The 25,852-nt window shown below is 42.7% G+C and overlaps 1 protein-coding gene and 1 long non-coding RNA gene across 11 annotated transcripts in view; one reads left to right on the forward strand and one right to left on the reverse strand.

The window, feature by feature from the left end:
• Positions 1 to 25,852, reverse strand: part of LOC119173563 (sphingomyelin phosphodiesterase) — a 1,093,949-nt gene that overhangs the window by 665,257 nt on the left and 402,840 nt on the right. For all 10 annotated transcript variants that reach the window (XM_075896398.1, XM_075896399.1, XM_075896397.1 and 7 more), the window contains one exon: positions 25,009 to 25,178. In XM_075896398.1, coding sequence (XP_075752513.1) covers positions 25,009 to 25,178 — 170 coding nt within the window. The remainder of the gene's footprint in view (positions 1 to 25,008; positions 25,179 to 25,852) is intronic.
• Positions 1,438 to 25,852, forward strand: part of LOC142818094 (uncharacterized) — a 159,335-nt gene continuing 134,920 nt past the window's right edge. Inside the window, exons 1-2 of the long non-coding RNA XR_012895558.1 lie at positions 1,438 to 1,578; positions 8,276 to 8,387. This is a non-coding gene — a long non-coding RNA (uncharacterized LOC142818094). The remainder of the gene's footprint in view (positions 1,579 to 8,275; positions 8,388 to 25,852) is intronic.

The raw sequence follows: 25,852 nt of genomic DNA on the forward strand, positions 1-25,852 counted from the left end.
TCTCTTGGCTCGTGCGTTTCCTCTGCGCGAACCAGTGCCGAACCCCTAGTTCAGGTTTTGCCGAGAGCGCGTCTCTCATAATCAAATGGTGGTTTCGGGACGTTAAACCCCACATATCAATCAGGTTTTGCCGAGAGAAAATTAATCCGTCTTGACGGCACACCTTTGCTTGGAATTCGTCGAAACATTTTAGTCCCGTTCACAAAGGCAGAAAAACTTCAATAATGATAACAGTCGTAACACCCATTAGTCCCCAAAGGACGAACCACACACCCTTTTAACACCCTTATGCCCTAGAGTGTATGATAAGCTCAGGGGAATGCATATAAATGAAGGTGGCGCCAGAAGTCTCGGTAGTGATCGCAGACATATCAAGCTGAGTTTTGGAAGAACAGAGAAGTTGGGAAGGAGACAAGATGAGCAACTACAGGAGCATTTTTATCAAGAAAGGCAAATAGAAATAGATTTAAAGAAATTGAGAATGTAATTACTGAAGATAATAAAACAGTGTTAACATACACGAATCTAATTAGACTGTTTGAGCTAGAGTTTGCTAAGGCACGTAACACGTCCCTTCAGAAAAGAAGACACAAACCCAAGAGTTGGTGGAATGAGAAAGTTAGAGCCATAGCAAAACATCAGAAAACCTCGAGGGAACACAGACATGCTAAGCAGCCGGGTGAACCGACAGATGACGTTGAAAAAAAGGGAAATCTTTTCTAAGGCATATGGGTGTCACACGCTAATAAAACCCGTGAATGTTTTGGCGCATCGACTTTACGCATTCAATATTTTGCATTGGCAGTGGCGGCGGCGGTTCACGGACGCAGGCTAACAGCGCTCATCTGTTTTTCAGTTGGCGACCAGCATTTCAACGTTCCAAGGGAAGACTTGTCGTGCTGCCTTGGATTCAGGCCCGACTGCAATTACCGGCTGGCGTGCATCGACGGTCTGACGACGTCCTTTGGCGCGACACAGCCCATATCTGGAAGTCAAAGCATAGTCATTCCCGCGCATGGACGTCAGTTCTGCTCCCGCCATCTGTGAACAGCGGATGCAGTTCTCAAATCTTGCCTTCGGTGGTTGGCGGGGTTAGAGCTGCTCACTTTGGCAGCGAGGGCGGCGGCGGCTCACGGACGCAGGCTAACAGCACTCGTCTGTTTTTCAGTTGGCGACCAGCATTTGGACGTTCCAAGGGAAGACTTGTCGTGCTGCCTTGGATTCAGGCCCGACTGCAATTACCGGCTGGCGTGCATCGACGGTCTGACTACGTCCTTTGGTGTGAAACAGCCCATTTCTGGAAGTGAAAGCATAGTCTTTCCCACGCACGGACGTCAGTGCTGCTCCCGCCATCTGTTGACAGCGGACGCAGTTCCCAAATCTTATCTTCGGTGGTTGTTTGGCGTGGAGCTGCTCACTTTGGCAGCGGCGGCGGCGGCTCACGGACGCAGGCTAACAGCGCTCGTGTGTTTTTCAGGTTGGTGTGCACCTTTTGTTCCCTACCGTCAAGTGCCGATGCTGCCGCTGCCATAGGTGATCGTGTCGTGTGTCTTTTGTGAAGTGTTGCATTGTTTTGAGGTAAGTTTCTCCAGAGCTGTAGCTTGGCTCTCTCAGCTATATGGCAGGTGCACCTATTGCTCGTATTAATGACGCAGCGAAGGCGCTTTCTGAGAAGGCTCCTACTAGTGTCAAAAAGGTTGTCAAAGTCATCAGTGAATTGGCCACTAAGCTTGATGCCTTTGCAGTTCATATCATAGCTCAGGTTGGTAAGATTGAAGACTCAAACTCAGAAATTAAAGTTGAGGTCGAGAAAATGCGTGAATCTGTCGAATTCATGAATACGGCCTTTGAAGAGTTTAAGAAAGATGTTGCGAACTTTCGAAGGCAACTAACAGAGGTGAGGACTCAAAACAAAGATATTGTGAAACAAAACCAAGAGATGGCTAGACAACTGACTGATGCCAAAAAAGGAGATTAATGAACTTAAGCAGCACGCAAGGAACATGAACGTGGAAATCATAGGGCTTCTACGTACCGCAGATGAAAATCTAATGGCGACAGTGGTTTAAATGGCCACCTGTTTGGGAATCGATATGTCCGATGGAGACATTGATGTTGCGCATCGTGTCCCATCCAGAGATAAAGATAAACCAAATGTTGTGGTAAAATTTGCAACCAGGACATCCCGACACAAATTTCTGACTGCAGCAAGGAAGACGAGGCTAAACACGAGTCACCTTTTTTTAGAGCATAATCATCCCATCTATGTCAATGAGCATCTCAGCCTAGAAAATAAGATTCTGTTCAGAAAAGCTCGAGAGGTGAAAGGAGAAAAAGTGGAAGTTTGCATTGGTATCTCAGGGCCGGATTCTAATGAGAATAGCTGAGAACTCGGTGGTTGAACATATCAAGCTGAAGGTGACCTTGCCAAGATTGCATAGGTGTTCGAGTTCAGCAAAGTTCTGTATGTATAAATATACTTAATCCTTCATATACGAAAAAATGGCAATGTAATCAGTTCTTGGTTTTTTACTGCAATGTTCTAATGTTCGAAGTTTACGCAGGCATTCAAACAATCTGGTCACCTATATAGCACGGTTAGACTTTGGTTTCAATATTACTGCTTTGAGTGAAACATGGTTCAAGGCTGATGAAACAATGAGTATGCAGGAACTCAGGCTACTATCACAGCCACGCAACTCGCGTGCGTGAGGAGGTGGTGTTGCTTTGTTTATACGGGACAATAATTCGTGAATTGCCTTGCTTGATGCATCCGTTACCAACGCAATTATAGAATCTCTGTTTATGAGAATTGTAAGAGGGCCAGTTATTGGCGTTGTATACCGCCCGCCCGGTTCTTCGATAAAGCGTCCCTGAAGGAATTTGAGTCTGTCTTATGAGAGTTTTCTGCATGCACTACATTAATGTTGTAGTTGTTGGACACTTTAATATTGACCTGTTATCCGATACCTCGAATGAGTACACGCTCCTCTTGAAATCTTTTAACTTGTGTAATGTCATAAATGAGCCAACGCTTATCCCTGACACGTCATGTACTCTTATTGATGACGCCCTCTGCAACGTTGGCAATGATGTGCATGCTGGTGTGGTTTCTGTTCCGATTGCCGATCACTTGCCTATTTTTGTTACCCTTACAACTGAGTCTCTCAATACGAAACCTTCTAGGGGAAAATTAACTACAAAGATTGACTACAAGGTACTACGATACAAAATAGGTCAAATTGATTATTGCGCTATGTATGACGTGGATTTAAATATAGAATACAGTTTTTTCATATGCTCTCTCAAAAATGCTGTGTCACAATGCACCACCACAACTAGTAGTAAGTACGCCAAGCCACTCTGCCCTTGGACGACACCTAGTATTCTAGAAATACTGAAACAAAAAGACAGTTGGTATCACAAGTGGAAGCGGTAAAGAGCCAATGCCTATTACTTTGAATCAATTCAAATGCTATAGGAATAAGTCAGTCACCCTAATGAGGAAACGAAAAAAAGAATACTATGCTAAGCTTATCGAAGAGGCTGGAGGCAATTGACACCAAGAGAATTTGGGAAATAGCAAAATCCGCAGTTGGCCTTGACTGCCTGAGGGTATAACTCAAGACACGGTGGATCGCTTTAACAAGTATTTCGCAGACGTCGGGCATGCTTTGGCTGCTCAGTTTCCTGACACTACAGATCACACGTGTCCCATAAGACCAGTTTCTGATAGTTTTGCCATATTTGAGATAGAAATGTCCCATATCATGCCAATAGTAAAAAAAAACTAGACGCCAATAAAGCGGCTGGGATCGATGCTAGTACAGTTAAAATAATAAAAAATAACATAACCATTCTGGCAGACCATTTGCTGCACATGTTTCAACACAGGCAGGACTGTGGTATATACCCAAACGAGCTTAAGTTGGGAAAAGTCCTCCCTGTATACAAAGATGGGGACCGATCAAGTGCCTCAAAACAGACCAATACCTGTGTTAAGTTTAATAATACAATGTTTGAAAAAATTCGATCACCGGAGATAAAATCATTTGCATCCAAACATAATTTAATTTGCTCAAACCAGCATGGTTTTCGAGCACACAGATCTACATCTATCTACTGCAGTATTGGTATTAACCTAACAAGTTAACAAAGCCTTGAACAACTGTTAGATAGCTGTCGTCGTTTTCTTAGACATAAGAAAAGCTTTTCATTCCGCCAACCACAACACCATGTTAAGGAAGCTTCATGACTACGGTTTTCGAGGCGAAATTCACCAGCTTCCTAAATCATACCAATCCGACCGACAACAACGAGTAGTGATGAATGGCGTCGAGTCCTCTACTCAATCAATAGTCTCTGGGGTACCACAAGGTTCAGTTATTGGACCCACTTTTTTTCCCTGTACGTTAACAATTTTCCCTCCATCCTACTATATTCGGAAGCTTTAATGTACGCAGACGATACGACAATAATCTTTGCTGGTGACAGCTTAAGAGACATCGAAGGTAAAATTAACGAAGAGTTACAGAGAGTACAAGTATGGTTTAAACGAAACCACCTAAATATCAACACAGAGAAAACTAAATACATGGTCTTTCACTCTAGGAAAAAAGAACTCGACTTTGCAGGTTTCAACTTGGTTTTAGATGCGGCACTGCTACAGCCAGTAGCCTCGTTTAAGTACTTAGGGGTCATGTTTGACTCGGACATGAACTAGAAATCGCATATAGAAAAGACATGCTCCAAGCTAGCATATGGGTGTCACACGCTACTAAAAGCCGTGAGTGTTTTGGCACATCGACTTTACGCATCCTATATTTTGCATTCGTGCACAGTCACTTGAGCTACTGTATAGCATCGTGGGACAGTACATATAAAACTCATTTGAAATGTATTAGCCGCCTGCAAAAGAGGGCAGTCCGGATTATTACATACTCAAACAGGACGGCTACTGCAAAACAACTGTTTCAAATGATGCGTGTACTTCCACTGGACTTTGTTCACGTGTCCAATGTTGCCCATATAGTGCATGGAATAATAAAACGTGATGACCCATTCCCATTAAGCACCTTTAAGTTACCCGCGCGCTGTACAAAAGCTGCAGCGAATCCCTGTTTTAATTTACCGGTAGCCAGAAATGCCTACGGTCAAACGCTCATAGAATTTCACGGCGCTCTCATATGGAATGCGATACCGACTGATGTGAAAGAGGCCAGAAATTTTTCATTGGCCGTGAAGCATGCACTTCATGCGAACTTTCTAAGTAATACGACTGTAGAGTCATTTAGTTTGATTGATAATATTATGATTATTAATATTCTAGTGTTATTATTATCCTGTGCTATAAGTAGCGATGTTCTGCGCTTTCTTTCTTTGTATATTTCAATTAGGTGTTTTTTGTTTTTTTCTTTCTATTTTTAAACATTGTATCCAGTTTGATGTTCTTTGTCGCTGTGTAACCGCTTGCGCAAGTAGGTAGGTATGGCACACAATTGGTCCCTCTACTAGCCAGTTAGGCTATGGGACCAAACAAGTGCTTGCAAAGTTTTTTGTTACATGGATGTGAAAGTTACAATTAAAAAAAGAAATGAATCCTTTCTGAACAATGCAAAGATTTGAAGAAAGGGAGCTCAGTGGCTGGCAGAAGTACATAAAAAAGACAGGAGGAAACTGCGAAATTTCGGACCCATCCAAACTCCCTAAGAAATGAGAGGAGCCTAGAGCAGAGGTTTATAACTACATCTCAAGGAGCTAGGTTAGAAGGCGATGAAGCTATTGAATATATAAGAACAATGGTGACAGAACAATTTCAACAAAGCAGTGGGTTATGCACCACAATAAACAAGGATGAATCAAAAGGCGCAATGGCTTCATTTTCACGAGAGTGGGAAAGGGCTGAGAAGAGGGTTCCCAGTAGAACATCAACAGGCCCAGGAGGCATTACGATTATGCTGGTATAGACACTGGGTCCGAAGTCTAAACATACTTTGAGAGAGGCAGAAGGCAAAATAATGATCGGTAGTGAAGTTCCCGATGAATGGAAACTGAACGGGTTGATCATGATCGATAAAGGAAAGGGGGACAAAGTTGACATAACAACTTCACCACATCTTAACACCTTCAGACTAACGGCCTTAAAGCTTCACCACATCTTACCACCTTCAGACTAACGGCCTTACAGAGTACCTAAACCGCACATTGACAGTTACGCTTTCCATGTACATATCTACCGACCACACTGATTGGGGCGTAGCTCTGCCGTTCGTCACCTTCGCCTATAAATCGTCGCGTCATGAACCAGCAGGCTACTCCCCATTTTATCTACTCTTTGGACGTCATCCCTTACTGCCCTTCGGCACACTGCATTCATCAGACCAACCATCCTTCACTTCGTACGGTCAAGATGCGCTCACCCGTGCTCTCATGGCACGCGCGGTAGCCCGCGCTCGGTTATCGTCGTCGCAGACAGTACAAAAGTCCTTTTACGACCGTCGACATAGGGATGCCGTTTTTTTCTGCGGGATCTCTTGTTCTCCTGTGGCTCCCATCTCAACGTGTCGGCCTATGCGAGAAACTACAATCGCGATACACTGGGCCCTACTGATTCCTTCGTCAGGTCACACCAGTGACCTACAAGATTGCCGCTACCACAAACTCATTGGCTGCTGCACCCAGAACGAAAATAGTTCACGTTTCCCGTCTCAAGCCCTACAACGTGGACTCGCTCATTTAACAGGCACCGAGACGGTGCTTTACCGGCCGGGGTGATGATACGTGTATGGAACTGTCGCTTCGGCATAGCTGAAGTGGCACCGGAAAGGACGAAGACGACAACGTGGTTGTGGGTTGCTCTCTCGAGCTTCCCCCGTTGGCCTGCATGACTGTGCTCTCTTTAAGCCGTTAGCAAGACCTGCTGTCGGTGAATAAATCTTCCCCATAACAATATGAAACAGTGATAATATAGTGTTCATTAATATCGTTGCAACGAAAAGAAGCAGGTACATTTGCTATGCCTTAAAACACAAGTAATAATTTGACCGATCGCTTAACACCGATGCAGAGCTTTCCTTAGTGTTTAAGCTGCCAAAAATGTTGAAAATTAGCACTCGTGTTGTGCACACTCTTCCATAGTCCCCGTTATTTTTGCGAAGTTTCGCTTACACGCTCGCTGGTAGCATAATCTGGTACTTTTACAGAGTGTATACATGTAATGTTGTTATGACTAAGTTAATAGCGGACTGGCGAAGGTGGACTGGTATGGCTTTGCGCATTTCTTACTTTTAATAAACCATGCACATGTATACGCTTACTTATTGTATTTTATGAGCTCCCATATTGTGTTCGCGCGGGCTGATGTTTGTCGCAATCAGAGTGACGTCTATCTAAGAATTAAAGTATACACACAAGTGACCATGCTGGGTCACGTTTTCAAGTGCGTAGACAGTGTTTATTTCTGGGTGAAGCGTCAAAGCCACGATGTCGCTGAACCGGTATTATTGTATTGAATTGTATAGTTTGAACCCAACCTTGTGGCAACTCCTAGCACCTTATACTATCACCTAATTTAAATAAGACAAAAATTGTGCACTTCTTCGCCTCTTTACGGCCGTGAGTGTCGCTTGGTATTTACGCGTCATTATTGCACGTAAAACCGTGGCTTTTCACGCATGTCGAGTTGAAGACTACTGCGGCTGCATACCGTCCGGAACTTTGGAATGATGAAATGAAATATATGCTGCATTCAAATCATCTGATGCTGCTTGTCAAGATTTTGCGAGGATCACCTAATTTTTCTTGCTGATTCTTTGTAACGGTGTTTTTTGATCGTGATCAGACCCCTCAGGTTGTGTTTGGCTAAATCACGGCCTGAGAGTCGGAAATTGCGATGTGCTGATCGCGACCGTCTTATTCCCTCCGATATGATAGATGTCCGTGTGATACGGAACGTAAGCTTAGTACAGTCGTAAAAAGTAGTACGCTTGCTTGGTTGCTTATACAGACAGCTGGTGCTGTATAAAAGCTATCAATTGCATGCTACTTTATTAAAAATTACGTTTCATAGTTTTTTGCGCCAACCACGTCCTCGGTCGTGATACCAGCTCGCCAAGCTGAGCGCCAGTAGATTTTGACATTTGCTGGTTCACTACACCATCGGTGCCTTTCCGAGTGCTAAATATCACTTTTGTTAAAGAGGCTTGAAATCATATTTAGCTTTGTTGTGAATAAATACTTCTCTGGCCACATTTCGGGCGGTTTTGTCCGATTTCAGCGTCGCTCCCTTACCAAGACCTGGCTACACTGACTTTGTCAACCGGTTTCTGGGCAGAAAAAAGAAAATTTCAGCTGCCGCAGCAACGCCAGCGAGGAGCCAGATTACATTTGTGAGTATAAGTTACTGTTCTTGTGTACGAGAGCCTTCTTGTTCATACATGCCACGTGCCCCTAATTCAACCGCTCACCGTAGTGTGCGAGTATTCGGCGAGTAAGTAGGACGACCAGTTGTGGTACGTGCGACCCAAATGATCGGTCTTTTTTCTTTTGATTCAAGGGTAAATGGTAGAGTACAAAACATCCTTTCATGTGCAACATGTGTAAGCTTGCCGCAACTTGACGGGAGTCTATGTCGTCTGCCTATGTCTCGGGTATCCTTTAGAAAAGTGCCTGCCTGTCACCAATGCTAATTTTATGTTCCTGTGTGTCAAACTTGTGCAGTGGATCGGTAGTGTCAGCTAAATGGTGCATGCACGTAGCACATTTCGCCCCATTTGGCATAACCGCGTCTTTACGATGCACTTAAAACAAGGCCAACTACTTCAGTCTGCCATGGGCTCAGCGAGGCCAATAAGTGGAGCGTGGCCCATTGCAACTAGGGGCAGTTCTCTGTGTGGAAGGTTAGTACTATAGACAAGGCTTGAGTAACTTGCTAGCTACATTAGATACAATGAGCAGCAACGTTTAATGGCTCCGTGACATCAATATGAGTAAATAAAAGTGGCATGAACATTTATGTCAGTTACTTCGCAGCAAAGATTGTGGGGTTGAAGATTATGTTGCTACTAGCAGGGTTAGCTTGGCAGGCACTAAAAGGAAGTCTGAGTTACTTTTTTGTTTTTTCTTGCTTTGGAAGCCCAACAATACCTTTCAGTTCGTTTTGAAAATTTCCTCGTTGCGAGTCAGAAACAAATTATGAGATTTCCACTAATAATTCATCTGAATTCCTGTGTTTGCCTAGTCTGTTAGCTTCGTGTGGTCTTAATATTGTAAACGCCCCTCATTCCTCATCGAGTGATGCTGCTTCTGCGCACAAATGTGCCAAACTAAGTTTTCTGGACCATCCTGGAAAAATAAATGTACATTATACCATGCTATACCAGAGTCCCTGGTATAGCATGGTAAACATTTGCCGCTTGATTTCGAGGCCACCAATCTCACAGCCAAGCACAAAGGATCATTTTAATAACAGAACAGTGCTGGCACGCAATATGTGCTATACTGCATGCAGCCAGACACCAGACGCAATGTTTAACCACCCAGAGGTGGAAATTCAGTTATGGTGAAGAAGTTGTGCGCAAGTGCACAACGACCATAAAGCCGTTAAATTTTTTAAAACGGTGCTGCAAGAGCGGAGTTAAATGCGTTTGATTATCTAAGCGCAGTAATCACTCCTTTCATTCTTCTTTTCACTACACTTCGTTGATACTTCTCCCGAAGCCGTTTTGCCCTCTTGCCGAGGACCTCTCCCAATCTTGCGCGGCATACATCATCGATGACATATTGCTCCAAACAGTGTCTTGTTACGGTTGCCGTGACTCCGTATTTGTCACCTGTATGCTTGTTGGCTAATCACTGTTGCTGTGCCAGTCGGTGTTTATACGAAGAGTGACTGTATGAACCCTGTGCTACGGACCACAGTACCTGATTAGCAAACGCGTGCATGCATGCGGGCATCACGACAAACGACGAGTGGCGTGGACAGCTTCTTGCAGGCTAACAGGAAGTCATATGTGCTTGCTTGACCAATTGCAGCATATTTATTCTGCACGTCAGATTCAACTTTTTGATAACGCGTGCCAACCCGGAAGGCGTGGAGAGATTGTTTCTTGGAATTTGTGGAACACTGGTGGCTTGTTGCTCTGCCACGTGGAGAATACTTGATCATGCAGCGTCTTGTATATGGTGCCATGTTTACTTCAAACGTATGGAAAAAAATATGGGAGGTAGCTTAGGAGCCCTTTAAATGGACTGCAGCAATCACCCAATTTTAAAATCAGGATTACTTTAGTTATTTGCTATTCATGAGGTGCAGGGTGGCTGAGATAGGGTGGCTGAGATCGAGACACAGCTGGGGGCTAAGGAAGCTCTGTTACACCATTGCAAAGCGTAATTTACTAGGAACGGCCTATGTTAACGTGGGGATAATTTGTAAGCGTTTTGTTTAGAATGGGAGGAGATAGAATGAAACAACAAGAAGGGTCGAAAAGCTTGTAAGCAAGCTAAGAGAATTTGTAAATGCTTTCAACACATGAAAAAATATAAAATGAATAAAACATATCATCAATATTGGCACGTGTTGTTTTTCAAAGCTTGAGATTGCAGAGTGGGATGGCTTCAGCCATTGCTCTGTGTCTTGAGTAGATGCTAGGTGGTGTTGCGATTCGGAGGAGTCATTTTGTTGTGATTTTTGCAGCAGGGATAAAGTAAGCCAGGTGCAAAACAGGCAAATAAATTCTTTGGGCTTAAGCGCTTCATTTCAATGGAATCCATGTTGTTCGGATGTCCATTTGTCTTCATTTTATTGACACAATGCGGCCTACACCCGTTCTATGCACCTTCTATGGCTATTCTCATGTCTTGATCATGAGAAGAGACTTGGCCAATCTAGCGTGGCTCCCTTTCATTCTTCTGTTTCATGTCTGCCCACTTCTATATTGAATACTTACAAAATAGCCCCTCCGTTTCATTGCGCATCTAACTTGAAACGAAACGTTATACTCTTTCTTTATATTTCAAATAAATAATGCTTTGTTGCTGTAGTCATAAAGGTACGCTTTGTATTGCATTTACACGCAAGTTAATTTTCTTAAAACTTTTATACTTCTGTGCGTGAAGAAAAAAATGAAAAGCGTATTTATAAAGTAGGTGCTGATTAGTTGGTATTTTATTAAATACACTATGGGGGGGGGGGGGCATGTGCTTTTGAACAGCACAGTAGGTGTAAAATATTTTCGTTCACGTCATCACTTTCGGGGCTTATTTGCATCTTACAATTTCACATCGTTTGCAGCAGGGCAGTTGCGTATCGCCTACTGAACATTTTCGAAACCACTTTTGTGCGTGAACAGTGGGAGGCCACCCACAGTTAAGAGTAAACGATTTGCCAGAACAGCATTTTTTTAGTTTTGAACAGTGTTGACACACTGAGACATCTATTAACATTTTATGGCACGCAAACGTGGATACGAGATTTTTATGAAGGAGGATGACCATCTAGAATAACACATTTGCTTTTCTTGGGGTATAAAAAATAACAGGGGGAGGGCCACGGCATTTGGGTTGCCCTTCTGAAATCGGCCGCCAACTCTGGAAGAGCACATGAAATGCTTGAAAAGTACACATAGTGAAGCAATACGTGTGCATACCACACAACCAAATGTTACCTAATAAACTCCACAACAAACAAGTAACAATAAGCAACATGTTCGAGCACAACTGGTTCAATAGATGAGTATCGATGACATGCGGAAGCTATGTGGCTGATATGTAATTGTTATCGCAATGTAATCAACGAAGTAATGCTGTAAACAGCAGCACAGGCAAGCATGAGTAGCTGTGATGCAGCTTTGAAGCTCGTGCACAAGGCCGCTTTGTCTGTGCCTGCATTCACACGGTGGAAAAACTGTTTCATTCTGGCGTGGCATGAAAGAGCGTGCTGTGACGAGTGCCTATGCTGTCCTACATCTGCGTAGAACGGAGAACAAAAACACGCATTTATTGATTCACAGTGAAATGAGCAACAGCTCTGGCCTTTTGCGTCAAGACACGAGTAAGTAATATAGGATCGATGTTGATTTCCTGCAAATACTGTTAAAATCCCAGTTTTTTTAGTCTGAGCAACATGGCACACAAAAATTTGTTGGCACTGCTGCCACTATCTGCCACCACACGTTAATATGGACATTCTGTGCCTGTACAAGTGGAGTGCGCCAAGCCTTCAACAGTGCAGAAATGCGCTCGGTGTCTGCTAGATGGCAGCCGATTCTACACAAGGTCTGTACAGCGCTGTCGGGTGTTTCAAAAACATATCAGTTTTCCAATTATTTCTTTTTTTAGCCTAGCAAGTGTTGTCGTCCTGCCATGATAACAAGGGATTCCTTTTTATCGTGTTGGTGACCTGTGGTTTGCATTCCAAGACTTGTTTAGGGCAGTGTGTTGGATATCGCTTGGACACCAGTGCTAGTACAGAGTGGTAAGTGTCGAAATGTCTCGTAAGTGCTTTCTATTCATGGAAACCAGAAAAGCCGAAGTCTCGAAGTGACACTTCCCTTTAAGGGCTGAACACCTGGTAGTTACTTGCTCTTTAAAGCAGAACATTTTTCATAGCCATCTGCGGTATTGTCACCAAGTCAACGGGTGCACGCTGTTGTTACTTTACTTTGTCGAACGCCCATTCAAGGGAAAGCCGAAGCGATACCTAACCCCACGGTGGAAAAAAAAGGTGGGAGGTTGGGGAAGGGGAGCTGGTGTAGTGATTAAAAAAATTCTTGGCTTGGCATTCTAACTCATGCAGGGAAACCTGGATAGGCCACCTTAGCCAATTTACACCGGTGATTTGCGAAAAAGCGTATTGAGATTGGGGCTGTTATCCCTAGCCACGGGACTCTGCACATAATGTTCACTTACTCATGCGTTTGTACGCCGCCTAATTCAGAGTATCAGTGTGATCACTGATGTCTAAATATGCCAGTGGGGATAATTTGGAGCAGTGTATGATATTTCTGCTTCCTTAAAAGAACAAACTAAATTGTGCACCAGTGTTTTTTTTTTGTTTTTTATGACCACATGTGCTCTTCGGTTTCAGGAATCCCCCAAATTTTATGGTCGCGAGTTTAGCAGATCAATATTTAAATTCGAAGAGTCTGTCAAATGATTTCACAGGCACAGAAAATGCCAATATGGACTGTACCATTGTTGGCTCAGTGGGGTGGTTCAAAATACCACTTTCATTGAAATAGCAGTGCTCATGCTTACACTGCACAATCTATGTGATGTCGAATGGTTTATACATATTTCGTTTCAAAATGTGAGCCTTCTTTTTTATACTGCTCAAAATTTGATATCTATTCATGAAAATTGCATAATTTTTTCCCTGTAACCTGCTCGAAATCTACAATTTAGTGCTCCAAAAGTAATATTTTGCTGCTCCAAAAATTTCTCCAAGTTGTGTTTCGGCTATTGCACCCTGATCTTGTTAAACAGTAGCTTTCAGGTACGCTGTTTTCAATAAGCAAACAAGTTTGATATTCGGACATTCTTGTCACATTTCTTCTGGTGCCCCCATTATCTAACATGCACCTACCAGTCTGACCAGTATAACTGTTGGCGCATGACAGAGGAATCTTGTACACTACTCCTGTAACACAAGGTATGGAAGAGCTTTGGTGTTTCTTACAACAATCACCTTTATTTTTGGTTTCGCCTTTTGCCCCGTGCTTAACAATTGTGCAAGTGCTGCCCAGCTTCTTGAGAGCCGTACATACCACTGCTGCATCATATCTGGATGCGATACGCTTAATTGTGCGCATCTTGTGAAGAAGTCTAACAAGTTTTGTGTATTTTAATGCACTAATAAGACCTTGCATCAATAAAGAACTTGAACGTAGGGCAGCTGGCTGAAGCGGTTTTCATAATTTTTCTCACAGACTTCGCATTTACTGAAATGTTTGATCCATCTCGCCACCTTTTCTCAGGATCTAGTGACCGCATAATTGGAAACCTCTGGATCTGAGCATAAACACTGCTCAATACCATGTGCACACATGACACAGCCTCCTGTACCAAAGATGCAGCCAATCTATATTGCATCAGTTTAGAATAAGCTAATGTGTAAGGCAAAAGAGGCTGTTGCGACCAGGGCCTCTACTGCCAACACACATGCATTGGTAAGGAGTAAGACAGCTGCTCACATTGCGCATATTTTATACATTTCCGTTTTTTTTGCGCCAAGCTGCTCTAAAAGCATAAAAATCGAGAAAATGGCACCGAGCTGCTCCGAAAAAGCCTCGAAGGCTGGAATTTTTACGCTGACCCCAGCTTCAGTGGGCGAAAAATGGCGAGTTTGACTAATAAGACGCACCCAATTGTGTTGTTTTTACTTTCTATCTTTCTGGTACAAAGGCTCCCATGGTGCCGCCATAATCTTTAAACTTTAGCAAATATGCGTGACCCCACAAAAATGTGCTGCCGTACATTGAGCGTGCTGCTTCTACTAACTAGGCTGTGTGTTCTAGTGCCACTGTCGGCTAGCGAAACCACCGAGTGTACTGGCAAGCGTAGCGGGGTTGACTTTTCGGTTCTCTGTTGTTCATAGCGCTTTCCTCCGGTCACTGTGGCTTTCATGTCGATGCTGCTTCATGCGGTCACCTACGAGTACGTGTTTGCTGTGAGCGAGTAACTGTAAACGTGAAGTCATTATTTTCCTGCATCCGACGCGTCTCCCGGATGCTCTGGGATGCGCACATGGGTTCTAAAATAGGTTTTTGTGAGCGGCAGATTGCGCGCAACCTATTTCCGGTTTACACCCATTAGCTACTAATTTATTTAGACAGGCGAATTCTCTTTGCATTTTGCATTCAAAAAAGCCATCGCAAGTGAAATTCGCACATTAGTGTCTGCTGATAGAGAAAAACACTTGGTTACACGCGAAGCCGCTGGAACAAAACGAGTGTTCAAACCGTTCTAAACGATATTAACGGGCACCTTGGCGCATTATTTGTGACTCATTTTGCATCGGCAATCACTTGGCATTTTTTTCATTATTGGCGATTTGCCACTTCCCCGTTTTGTAATCGAAACTCGTAAGAAGTGCTTAAAGAGGTGTCGCTGCATGCGTACCGGCCCTGGGCTACACGAGCTTTTGGCCTATCTCAATCAGTGTTTGGGTTGGCGGCAGTATGACTTTGTTTTCTTTTTTTTTCTTGTTTTTTTTCTATAAAGCCTGCCTCTCTATGATCAGCGGTTTGTTTGCGTGGACAGAGTATTTTTTACCTGCGGAGCACGAGCACTTTACGCGAGTATCGGAGCAGCGCAGACAGCAATCGCAAGTCTTTAATTATTTATTTACTTATTTATTTATTTATCAATACTGTTGGCCGAAGGCCGTTACAGGATGGTTGCGTTACAAGATGCAATAGAGAAAGGAGAAAAATGCAGTCGCAATCAAGGGCAGACTAAAGGTACTGTAAACGTAAAAGACACAATGCAGTAGTACACGTTATACAATAATAGAAAAGGTACAATGCAAGCAAGGACACCTATAGACACTAGTAAATCCTGGCACCATCAATTTTTTCTGTGGTCGCTGAAGGAATCACCTCTTATACAAAAAGAAACGACAGTTTTCTTTAGGTCAATTGAGTCTGCAATGTATAGGCCATGTGTCTGCAGTCGAAGTGAAAAGTTTAGTTATCCCAGTTTCAAGTTTGCTTACGTTGTCTACTGTCAGTAGTTCATGTGACAGTGAATTCCACTCCTTGAGTGTTATGGAAAAAAACGAGTATTTATGTGAATCTATTCGTGCTCGAATTGGTAGATTATGTTCATGGTGGCTGCTTCTGACTGTTCGGGACACTCGCTGATTTATATAGTTTCGGGCATTGAAATTAAAGCAGTTACGATGAATAAAATGCAGAATTCTCAATCTAGCTATCCTCCTGCGTTGAGCAAGTAAAGGCAAGTTTAATTTGTTATTCATCTCAATTACGGAATCAGTTGATCGGTATTTTGATAAGATCAACTTTGCGGCTCTTTTTACATGTTTTCAATTCTTTCTATCAGGTTGTTTTTAAATGTGTGCCAGACGACGCTCGCGTACTCTAGAGTAGGACGAACAAGCGTTAAGTACGCAGTTCTTTAGTTTGCTCTGAAGCAAGTTTTAATTTTCGCCTAAAGTACCAGAGAATTTTTTCAGCCGAGGAGCATATGTTATCTATGTGTGTTTTCCAGTTTATATCATTGGATATGAAAAGTCCGAGATACTTAAAATGGTTTACACGGCTTAGAGCCCTGCCATCCATCTGATATTCGAAGGAGTGTATAATTTTATTTTATTGGTTATTGTTATATACATAGTCTTACTGTAGTTTATTTTCATTTTACACGTATCGCACCAGTAACTAATAATCTTTAATGCAGAATTATTTGCGATTTGATCACTGCGGCTGGTTACAGTGGTGTAAATCAGACAGTCGTCTGCAAAAAGTCGAGCCTTAAATTTTGGGTTATAGAGGTCAGCAATGTCATTTATATAACTGAGAAAAATGACAGGACCTAGCACCGATTCCTGAGAGACTCCTGATGTTAAGTGCCAACCACTGGCACGCGTATGCACGCGCCTACGCGTGAAAAGCGTCCAGTCGCGCCTGTGGAGGAAAAGGGCACGCAACCACTGGCACGCATCGACCATGGCACGTGGATGCCCACGCGTGCAAGGCCGATGTACAATGTTGCTTGATCTTTTGGCTTGCATGCTGGCTCTATAAGTGATAAGGTGTTTTGAGATATCGTGTCGCCATTCGTTGCGCCATGCGGGCTACCAATCGGAAAGCGTCATTGCAAGGAAACTGCATGCGTTGTCTTCAGGTACGCTGTGATGCAGCGGTGGAATTGATTCGAGCCACAAAGAAGGAGCCCGAAGGAACAAATCTGACAGACGGATGATATTGGAGTGGAAAACGCGTCTATCGCATCTCCGGGGAAAAGCTCTCGGACGCACGTGTGACTCAAGCAGCGTCACTCCTCATATAATGCCGCATCAGGACCACTCCCTTATTAAGGTGGACCGACAGCTCCCGTTAAAAATCTCGAGTTTCCACTGGCATTGAAATAAAGGAGCCGTTCCACCAGCGCATCTCAGGCCGTATTCACAAAGCTTTCTCTTGGCTAAGCAGTTTCTTAGCCAAGCATTCTCTTATCTCGAGGGATTACTATAGCGTGGGTACGAATTTAACTTATTCAGCAATGAGGAGGGTAAGAAGGACACACAATAGCCAATGAAACAACAAGAAGAGACAGAGGTATGTGCCAATAATATCAATGTAGCCCGCAAAGCGTCTAAAATTGAAAGTATTACGATGATGGCGAATGATTTGTTGCATCTCACTTTCAGTTCCGCGATCATCTGCTACAGCGCTTACGGGATGTAGCGTACGTTGTCATAGAGGTCTTGGAGCGCTGTGCAAAGCCAAGCACTCACCGTTCACCAACCACCGAAATCGCTCGATGACCTTAAACGATAACCCATGCACAATCTCGCCAAGTACAAGTAAACAACACTCCAAGTGCACTACATCAATGAAACCACGCATAAATCGATGCATGCATTGTTTGAAAATGTGCCTCAAATGTCCTCCCTGTTTAACGCGACCAGTTACCTTACATTTTAATGAAGCTGCGCTACTATTCAAATATTCCGGTGTAATCGAGTACTGTATAGTGGTGAACGTAAGGTTGTATGTAGCTAGACGTAAAAGGTTGTCTTTCTTACAATATTCTTTCAACAAGACACAGGAGCGTATTTCGTGCTTGTGGACGAATTCTGAAGAAATATAGAACAGCAGTATTCAATTGAAATTGTGAGCGCAATTTTGCAGGCTGTATGCACCGCAGCACTTTGATAAAGCCGGAATGCGAGAACGTTCATACGCTTACGCTAAGACATGTGTCTGCGTAAGACGAGGAAGAGTCGTCGGGAGGTGTTTCAGTGCTAATGCTTTTCGCAAAACACGATGCAGTTATTTCGTCCTGCGATATTTGAATTCACTTACGAGCATTTCCCCGTGACGTAAGAAAATATAGCAACTGCATCAGCGGCCGACGTGACAACTATACCCTCTTACGACGTGTTTTTGTTTCGTGAACTGATTTACGCAACAAAATTTCTGTTGTGCAAAATTTTTTTTCCTAAGTGAGTTTTAATATTACGGTCTCTCAAGTTTCGATTTGGAGACGAGTTAGAGGCGCCTCACGGCACGTATACTTGGTTTCGCTGTCATTTAGGAGGCGATCAAGAGACCTAGCGATCTTAAACTTCTCTGAACAACAAAGGCATTGCTTGAGTGCTTTGACCCCGCCCCTACCCAGCTATGTCAAGAACAAAGCTTGCACCGTATTAAAGATTCGTGCACAATTGCTTAGCTTACGCTACTCATTCCGTAGCCAAGCACTTTCCATCATTCCTATGGTGATCAAACGTTCCCAGCGACACCTTTTTCTTTAGATTATTGCACAAAACTTTATGGTTCTGTGGTTTTTTTTTTTTTGAGAATGATCTGTTTGACATCTGGCGTCATTCTACGCTTCTGCCAAGGAACACTACATACAATAAGCAGACTCCTCGTGTAATATACCATTCCATGAAGGTTTTTAAAGTCTGTTTCGGGAAAGTTTTGTCAGCCAGCCATTCAGCCAGACAGTCAGTCAGTAAGCTTCTGTCCAACAATTCAGCCTCCCGGCAAAATGTTCATTTCTTGCTCAAAGCCCACAAATCTTGATCTGATGGCTGCGTTCAAACTTTATTAATTTATTTACTTATTTAAATTACTTGAATATAGTGCAGCCATAGTAAAGGGCTACAGCAAGACTGGAAAAGTAACATAGAGGGATTTGAACAAAGCAAAAAACAACAAAATATTTCTGAACTCAAGTACATTACAGGAATACCATGTTACCACATGTTCTAGTAGCGCAAATTCAACGAGGAGACAGAAGAAAAAATAAAACGACACTCGCTACACTTGGCATTATTTATATTTCAGAACCAGCACTTTATATATAACCCAGATCCCTAGTGACACAGAAAAAGAACTACGAACACAGGTTCACTGTAAAAAAAAAAACCTTTTGGGCCCACTCAAGTGAAAGTACACGGCAGAGAAGCTTAGAGACCTCAAGATGTTATGACAAAAGACCGCACTTTTGGAGCGATCCACGTCAAAAGTACATAGGCGTGAATTTACATGTGCCTGAAACAGAAATTCAAACAAAATGAAGGAAGGAAGACAAGAACATCAAGCGACAGTATATTTCAGTTATGCTTAGACATTTTTGGAAGACGCACAAAATAACAGCACTGGGTATTAACAAACAGAAAACTTTCGCGGGAATTTACACGTGCCTCAATCAGAATTTGAGACAACGCGAAGGACAATATGACACATGCGAACACTAACTTCAATGAAAGTCCTTTGAGGAACCTGGCTTCTCGGTTGCTTAACCAAACTGATGACTGACTAATGCAGCCATTTTTATCTTTCATTATAATAATGTGGAAGGCTTCGACAACTTCTCTGTTTAGTTGGTTCTCATGACGGAAGATAACAGTTGTTTCACCGAACAGTGGCGAGCAGCCACACTGAGAACAGTGGGCCTTTATACGAGTAATAATTTCGGTTGCCAATGATCCTCCGTGTCTCCGACAAATTTGCGCTAGTACACCATATGTTAAAACGATTTCTCACCAACTAGACCAGCTCTCAACTTTACTGTAGAGGAATACGCAAGAAAACGTCATTTTGTCTACTACAAACGAGAACTTACGTATTTGCGAAGTAGTTATTAGCGGCTTCAATAAAATATTTTAATGGCAGTGAACGAAAATGACCCGGCAGGGAATTCCAAAGGTTTGTTCTATGTGAAAATAAAATCTAAATTTAAATGTATTGGTTCGAGTAAATAAAGGCTTCATCTTCCAGCTGTGGGAGCTACAGGTGCAAGTATCTGCCATATATTTTATGTTGTTACCGCCGAGGATCCTAGTAGAGGATTTGATAACTGTATATAACAATTTCAAAGCTTTCATACGGTAAGGAAAATGCAATGGTACAATGTTCACTAATTTTAGGGCCATTGTTCGTGAAAAGTGATTGTAGCTACGCCATATGAAGTGGATGGCTTTACGTTGGACACCGTCAAGCATATTTAGGTCGCATTGTTTGTAAGGGTACAAAACTACAAATGCGTATTTTAGGAGAGGGCGAATCAACGCTTTATACTTGAGTAATTAGATATCGCGGGAGAGTTTAGTCAAAGTACGGCAAAAATGACCTGAATATTTTGGAGCTTGTGGATAGCAAGGAAGATTTTTGTTAGAATCACACAAAGATTACTATATTGTGACACTTTTTAAGTTGTGTACCATCTAGATGATAACTGAACGAAAACGGGTTCTGTCTATTGGTAAATGAAATGACTGTTTTAAGCGATTGACATTGGTCATCCATTTGTCGCTGCTTGTGGCTCCTGTAAAACGCTTTAGAATTTCACAGTACACTGCCCGCATTCGCTACGCAGCGGGCTTTGCTGGTCAAGGAATATGAGTTCTTGGGGCTTAAGTGCACGACCCTAGATATAACAACCTCTTTCGAGAGGTTATTTTCCGAATCTACCAGGCCCATCGAGCTATATTTGCTTATGTAGACCAACACAGCTGGCCACCTGTTCAGTGACTTTCTTCTTGTTTACTTATACTTGTCTAAGTCTTCGTCAGTATTTCTCTACTTCCATCTATTCTTTCCTCTTTCTTCATTGGTATCTTTTTTTCCTCTGTTTGTTCCTCCCGAAAGAGTGAGCAGGCGTTGTGTCCCTCCAGGTGGCAGTTGCCAGCTTGCTCTTTCCTTTCTTTTTCTGTGTCCTTGTGTATCGATGTATGCAAATCAAATAAACAATCTGCTATGTTTCGCACCAAGCGCTCAATGAAATGAGTGATTGTGAAAGACGGTAATTATCTTTCGCGAAAAAAATCGATTCGTACAATGTGGACTTGTCCGCGTAAAGTCATATTTTACAAAAAGTCCGGGGAAGTAAATCGTTCACATATATGAAGAACAACAATGAGCCCACTACAGACCCCTGCGGAATGCCTGACGTGACGTCAACAAAGAATGACTCTGCTGAACTGAAAGAAACAAATTATCAACGATAATGAAGGAAACTGGTGATCAAAGAACAACACAGGCAATAATAATTATGGAATCAAGATTCACTAGGAACATAAAGTGAAATACAGATTCAAAAGCTTTATAAAGGTCAATAAAATTAGCATTTATTTGATTTCCTGTATTAAGGCTAGAGGAAATGTCATGAACAAAGGCAACTGATTGTGTAACAGTGCTGTAGCGACGATAGAAACCTCACTTATCTGAAGTTAAATCTTTTTGGAGCCGAGCAATTCTATGATATAATAATAATAATAATAATAATAATAATAATAATAATGACTTTATTTCGCATCAAGGATACATGATGCAGGACACCTGCAGAAAAAGCTGGCGTGATGCCAGCTTGACAAGGCCGCAGGCCTCCCTTCCCCCTCCCCGAATGCTTGTGAATATGCTTGTGAATAGTGTGCTCTAACATCTTGTTTGATTGTAGTGCACGAGATTTTGGCTTGTAGCTAGATAAGAGCTGACTTTCACCAGATTTGCACGAAGGGTATACCTTCGCTGTTTTGCATGAAGATGGTACTTCACTGAAGTTTAGAGATTTCAGGAAGATCACTCAAAAGAAACGGGCTTGTGAAGAATGCTTATCAAAATGCAAACATTACGCATATTTGAAGGGCAACATCAACACGTAAGTGTTAGGCAGCGTGTTTCAATTAAGAAAAATGCATAAATATATGTTTCTAAAAACCAAAATGCTTACTACACTGCGTTCACAATGCGAAATAGTTAACAAAAAAGTGGATGTTTCTACTCCTCGCTCTAATATTCAGAAGCTTCAACTCAAAGGACGCGTGTTGCCACCGTCAAGTGGCTCATGAAAAGTTTCGTTTTTCCTCGTTACTGCTAGATAGTGCCATACCTCACGCTGCACCTCCAGACTGAAGGTTATGGTCTTTCAACGTCCCTTGCAGTAAAACACGAATATACGCGCGCAGTGCTTTCTCGGATATAATTCCAATGAATGGCGCGGCTTTCGAATAGAACAACTGTTGTCATGCAGAAAGCGTGGGTTCAGTTCACCGTTGATCCGAACATTTAGGCGAAGCTCCTTAGGATAGGGGTAGTCCACGTCCCTGTCATAGTGTGTTGTAGTATTCACTTCTAGTTAGTTTTGAGAACCGCTCACTAGACGTTAGTCTGTGTCTATGTCCTTAGAAGTATTAACAATAGAGGGCGTTAGTGGTTTTAGTACAGTTGAGGAATAAAGAGCATAGATGGCGCTGTTACAGCCGAGGTGAATCACTTAGAAAATTATCTGGAGCAGTAGGTACTATGCATCGCCATTGCAGTTGTCGTCCTACATACATTATCATAACACAATGTTCCTTACTTTCGCTCAATACGGTTTTCTACCCTGGGCGACCACTACAGTTAAAATACTCACCGACTCGTAGAAGTAAAAGAAAAAGCTATACGCCTTGTTTCCAAAGTGCCATATCTTTGCCATATTGCTCCTTTGTTGACAAAGCTTGGTACAATAAAAATTGAATGTTTGTACAAATATAGGCTTTGTCACATGTATACACGGGCAAAATAAAGAATCATAGCTCTTTTATACAAGTGACATCCTTATAGCAACATGACTGCTTTTATAAGTTTTGTGTTATAGAACCTTGTATTATCAACGAAAACAAAATTGTATACGGTGACCAAATGCTGCAGTTTTGTTGACCGACTATTTTAAATCGGTTACACAAAGAAAATAGTCTCAATGTATACACTCAGTCACTAAAAAGCCTACGTCACATCTTTCTAAAATTTCTTGTGTTGCGATCGCCCTTCTTCAGCTGCGGTCCCCCTTCTGCGGTTTCCCTTCAGCTGCAGCGATCGCCGAAAAGTAGAAGATTTCACAGAATGATGAATTGAAATATGTCCTGGTGGTGAATGAATCCTTGCTGCACTGCGAACTGCGAAGCAAAGACTAAACTGACAATACAGGCAGTGCGCAGTCACATGGCCGTAAAGAAGAGTTATAAGTTGGGCGAGGCGATTTGTTTTTCTATCGTGGTTAATTAATGGGTCATATAGGTTAATTGCAGGTTCAACTGCACGTAGGTCAGTACGTTGAAGAATGTTGAAATATGCAGGATCTGTCTCAAAAGTTCCCAGAATATTTATTTTATAAAATATGCATTAAATATAAATTTACAATCTTCTCAGAACTCTAAGAAGTACTCCCCTTGTTTATTGCATCACTGCCAATGCTTCACCCATTCACTGTAGGCGCCCTGGAAGCCGACGAAAACCTCCTTCATCGAAGTCCTCAAGTACTTTTGTAACATCTTTAGTGTCCCATGCAGAGTTCTTTTCAGGGTTTATGTAACCCTTGGACGAAAAAATGCCCGATAGTACCATATCGAAACAGTACAGTCGTTGGCGCAGTGCAGTGCTTCGACCCCAATTTTAACACCAGAGCAATACAGGGCTACTTTCGCAGATGTTTCCATGACCGTCTGGGTGTCTTTTGTCGTGATCTAAAAACCACTATATGGTCCCTGACTGAAAAGTCGAGAAATATGCAAATAAAGCAGTAAAATATTCAGGGTCCGAGTGAGGATAGAACCCAAGCCGTTCGCGTGTCAAGCAGGTCTTTTAACACACAGCTACACTTCTAATTAAAAACACAGTAAAAAAACTGTCTCTGTTTGGAATTGTAGTGAAAGTAACATGCATGCTTTGCAAACACACGTGTCTTGTACTATGCATGCTATCTCGCCGTAATAGTTCATGGTGGTACATGCGTACATCGCCGTCTGGCGTCGAAACATGTGATTTACTTGCCGAATTTCAGGTTTGAAGCGTGCTACCCACTACAAAAGTTACACACGTTACTGTGCCTATTAAACTATGCAGTGTGTGCAAAACAATATCGAAGAACACTGCTGGCGGTTTAAAGCACGCTACCCATTGCAGAGAATGCAGTCTTATCGAAGCTTGACTGACACAAGGCACATTTTTCTTTATCGATGACATTGTAGTAATCTAAAATTTAGACTTGTCGAGCAAAATCCATCTATAAAAGACATGTACTTACTGGCAGAAGTACGAGAAATGATACTTCTATCAGGTGCAACACTTGCAGGCAGATGCTAAAGATGTCCCGATTTTGTGCCAGGAGAAAATCAGCGTGGTGGGACTTCTTTTTCTTCTCACTCACATTTCCGAAGAGACTTTCCTCAGCAGATCTTTTGTCGGTACACGAAGAACGATGGCATTGAAACTCTTTGTCCATAATTCCGTTACTTAATCACCGTTAGCTAAGCAATACTTCACCCACTTTCCGAACGGAGTCATCTACTGGTGATTTAGATGCGTGTTCAGACAAGTGGTCATCGTTGACCGGCTAAGAACTTTTTCAGAAACCCAGGTTCTGCCTAACACTATATCTTTCTTTTGTCTGGACGTCACCATGTGCTATTTGAAGAGTTTAGAGCGTCTTTGCTCTGTTTTTATTCTGGTTTCACACAAAACGTGTTTGCATGACACCACTCCACAAAAAATGTACAGTTTTTCTCAATGAGGGTGCAGTAAGTCTGCCAAATAATTACAACCACCAGAAAAAGTGCCTGCAGGCAACCCAAATTGGACTCTTTTTGCAGCTTATATCTCCCACAAACTGACCCCGCCGAGCGCTGCTGTCGAATATTGAAAAATATTTCGGGGACTTTTCCGGCAGACTCTATAGGTCCTTATTCACGTAAATGTTGATTTATTCAAATGCCCGCCTCAGTTATGCCCTGCCCACCTTCTCCTTTTCAACAATGATTATCTTTCGTTTACTCACCTGTCCACAGGCTCTCCTTCGTGATTTCCCAGCGCTGGGTAGACTGGAATACCTGGAAGGTACTTCTCGATAGTCTTCACGGTGTACTCCATGATGCCCAAGTTGGCCAATCGTGACGTGTTCCATATGTGATGGGCCACCATGTCACCCGTCCAGATTACATAGTCAATCTGCATACAATGAGTACCAATCTTGAGACGCTGTAGCACATGCGACAATCATGGAGATGGGTAACTCTGAACAACGGTGCTGCTACACGTGCAGTTTTTGCCAAAGCTCTAGTATAGCATCTGTAGCGCAGTAATTCATTGTTGTTGTGGTGTACTAAAGGACGACTTATAGTTTGTGCAATTTCTTGTTTTTTGTACATATGGCAGCCCCGTGATCTGCTTACTTAGGGCGAAATCTTTCATTTCTCTAGAGACATGCGCCTCTATTAGGAAACATGCATCAAAAAGTTTCAGCAAAGACATGCCGCAGATCTTGGGAGTGCTTGTGAAGAATGCCAATGAGACACTTATGAATCGGCGTTGGTGCAGCAAACAACATATTTCACACAAAATGAACTCCAAATAAAACGAAAGGATGCATGTCGCATTAGCCAAAAGAACACTTTGGCGAAGCTCACTCCCCAACAGCAACTATAGTATAACTGCTTCAGCTTCTTTGGTGAATCCATACTTAGTGTACTAGACACTCTACCATAGTGAAGCATCCTTGCTTTTGTCGCGTCAACTCGGCATTAGAGAGCTTTTGAAAAGTTTGTAAAATGCTCTAGCGGCCTCTAAGTCGACCGTCGTATTTGTGTTACGTCGCGCACGCTTTCGGCACTCTCGAGGGGCCC

The sequence above is a fragment of the Rhipicephalus microplus genome, chromosome 5, assembly GCF_043290135.1.
Source record: "Rhipicephalus microplus isolate Deutch F79 chromosome 5, USDA_Rmic, whole genome shotgun sequence".
Classification (NCBI taxonomy): domain Eukaryota; kingdom Metazoa; phylum Arthropoda; class Arachnida; order Ixodida; family Ixodidae; genus Rhipicephalus; species Rhipicephalus microplus.